Source organism: Buceros rhinoceros, unplaced genomic scaffold (assembly GCF_000710305.1).
Source record: "Buceros rhinoceros silvestris isolate BGI_N320 unplaced genomic scaffold, ASM71030v1 scaffold23372, whole genome shotgun sequence".
NCBI classification, from domain to species: domain Eukaryota; kingdom Metazoa; phylum Chordata; class Aves; order Bucerotiformes; family Bucerotidae; genus Buceros; species Buceros rhinoceros.
Window position 1 is genome coordinate 3,062 of NW_010399802.1, and position 1,087 is coordinate 4,148.

The window sequence follows — 1,087 nt, forward strand, 5'->3', positions numbered from 1 at the left end:
AGCAGAGATGGCGAGTTACAAAACAAAACCCCCCCTGTGGTAGGTGAAGACTAGCTCAAACTCTTCCTTAGACCCCCAGAAGCTTCTGGGGGCGGTGTGCCAGCCCTGCGCACCAGATCCAGCATCGGCTGGGTGGTCGGAAGGGTGAAACCTCGTGAAGGAGGAAGCCTGTGGGTCTCAGACTTCCCCCAATAACAAGATGACGGCAGGAGAGGCTTGTTCACTTTCTAGCTTGAACCCAGTGTCACAGTTACAAACCTCACGCTGGTTTTTGTTGCCGCTGCTCCAGGGCCCTGTGAAGCACGTGTACAGAGTCCTGCAGTGCCAAGAGGAGGAGCTCACCCAGATGGTGTCCACCATGTCCGATGGGTGGAAGTTTGAACAGGTACCGTTACTGCAGAGCAGCACAGCCCCTGTGAGAGCTGCCCAGGGAGCAGCAGAGCTCGCTGCTGAGCTGCACGTCCCTGCGCTGCTCCTCCCAGCTGCAGCAGCCTCCTCCTGCAGCGGAACTGACGGGGAAGGGCAGCGCTCACCCAGACTGCCAGGAGAGGCTTCAGTTCCTCTCAGGAGTTCTTGTGTCCTTCTCAAATCCCAGCACAATTCTTCCCTTCTCCTGCATCTCATCACATATACCGGGCCCCAGTACAACAGTTTTATCCAGGAAAATTAAGAGAGCTGTGAAAAAACACAGCACAACTTTTCTGGAAGCTCCCAGCCCCGACTCCCCCATTTGCTGCAGAGGTGCTGAGTGACACGAGAAAGCCACTTCCCGCAGCTGCCTCTGCAGTGCAGCTGGCTTCAGCTTCGGGACCGGTGTCACTGAAGGGCCCTCACGTGGCACGAAATGCAGGTTCGGTTTCTGGGATCCTGTGTGGTTATTTGGAGGGCAGCGCTGGGAACCGGTTAGTGCGGAGCAGGCTGTGTGGGTTGTACAGCCCTGCTGTCTCCCCAGTCAGCCCAGCTGCAGAGCAGGGGATGCTGTGGGGAACGTGCTGACAGCAGGTGAGGTGCAGCATCGGCCGCAGCACTGCGCGCCCCGTGCTCACACAGATCTGTCCTGAAGCGCCTGAAAACTGCCACTGTGTCT

The 1,087-nt window shown here is 57.9% G+C and overlaps 1 protein-coding gene across 1 annotated transcript in view; it reads left to right on the plus strand.

Moving 5' to 3' along the window:
* Positions 1 to 1,087, plus strand: part of LOC104489470 (BTB/POZ domain-containing protein KCTD2) — a gene marked incomplete at its 5' end in the record, with an annotated part of 5,596 nt that overhangs the window by 1,520 nt on the left and 2,989 nt on the right. The window contains one exon of the mRNA XM_010131633.1: positions 290 to 385. Coding sequence (XP_010129935.1) covers positions 290 to 385 — 96 coding nt within the window. The remainder of the gene's footprint in view (positions 1 to 289; positions 386 to 1,087) is intronic.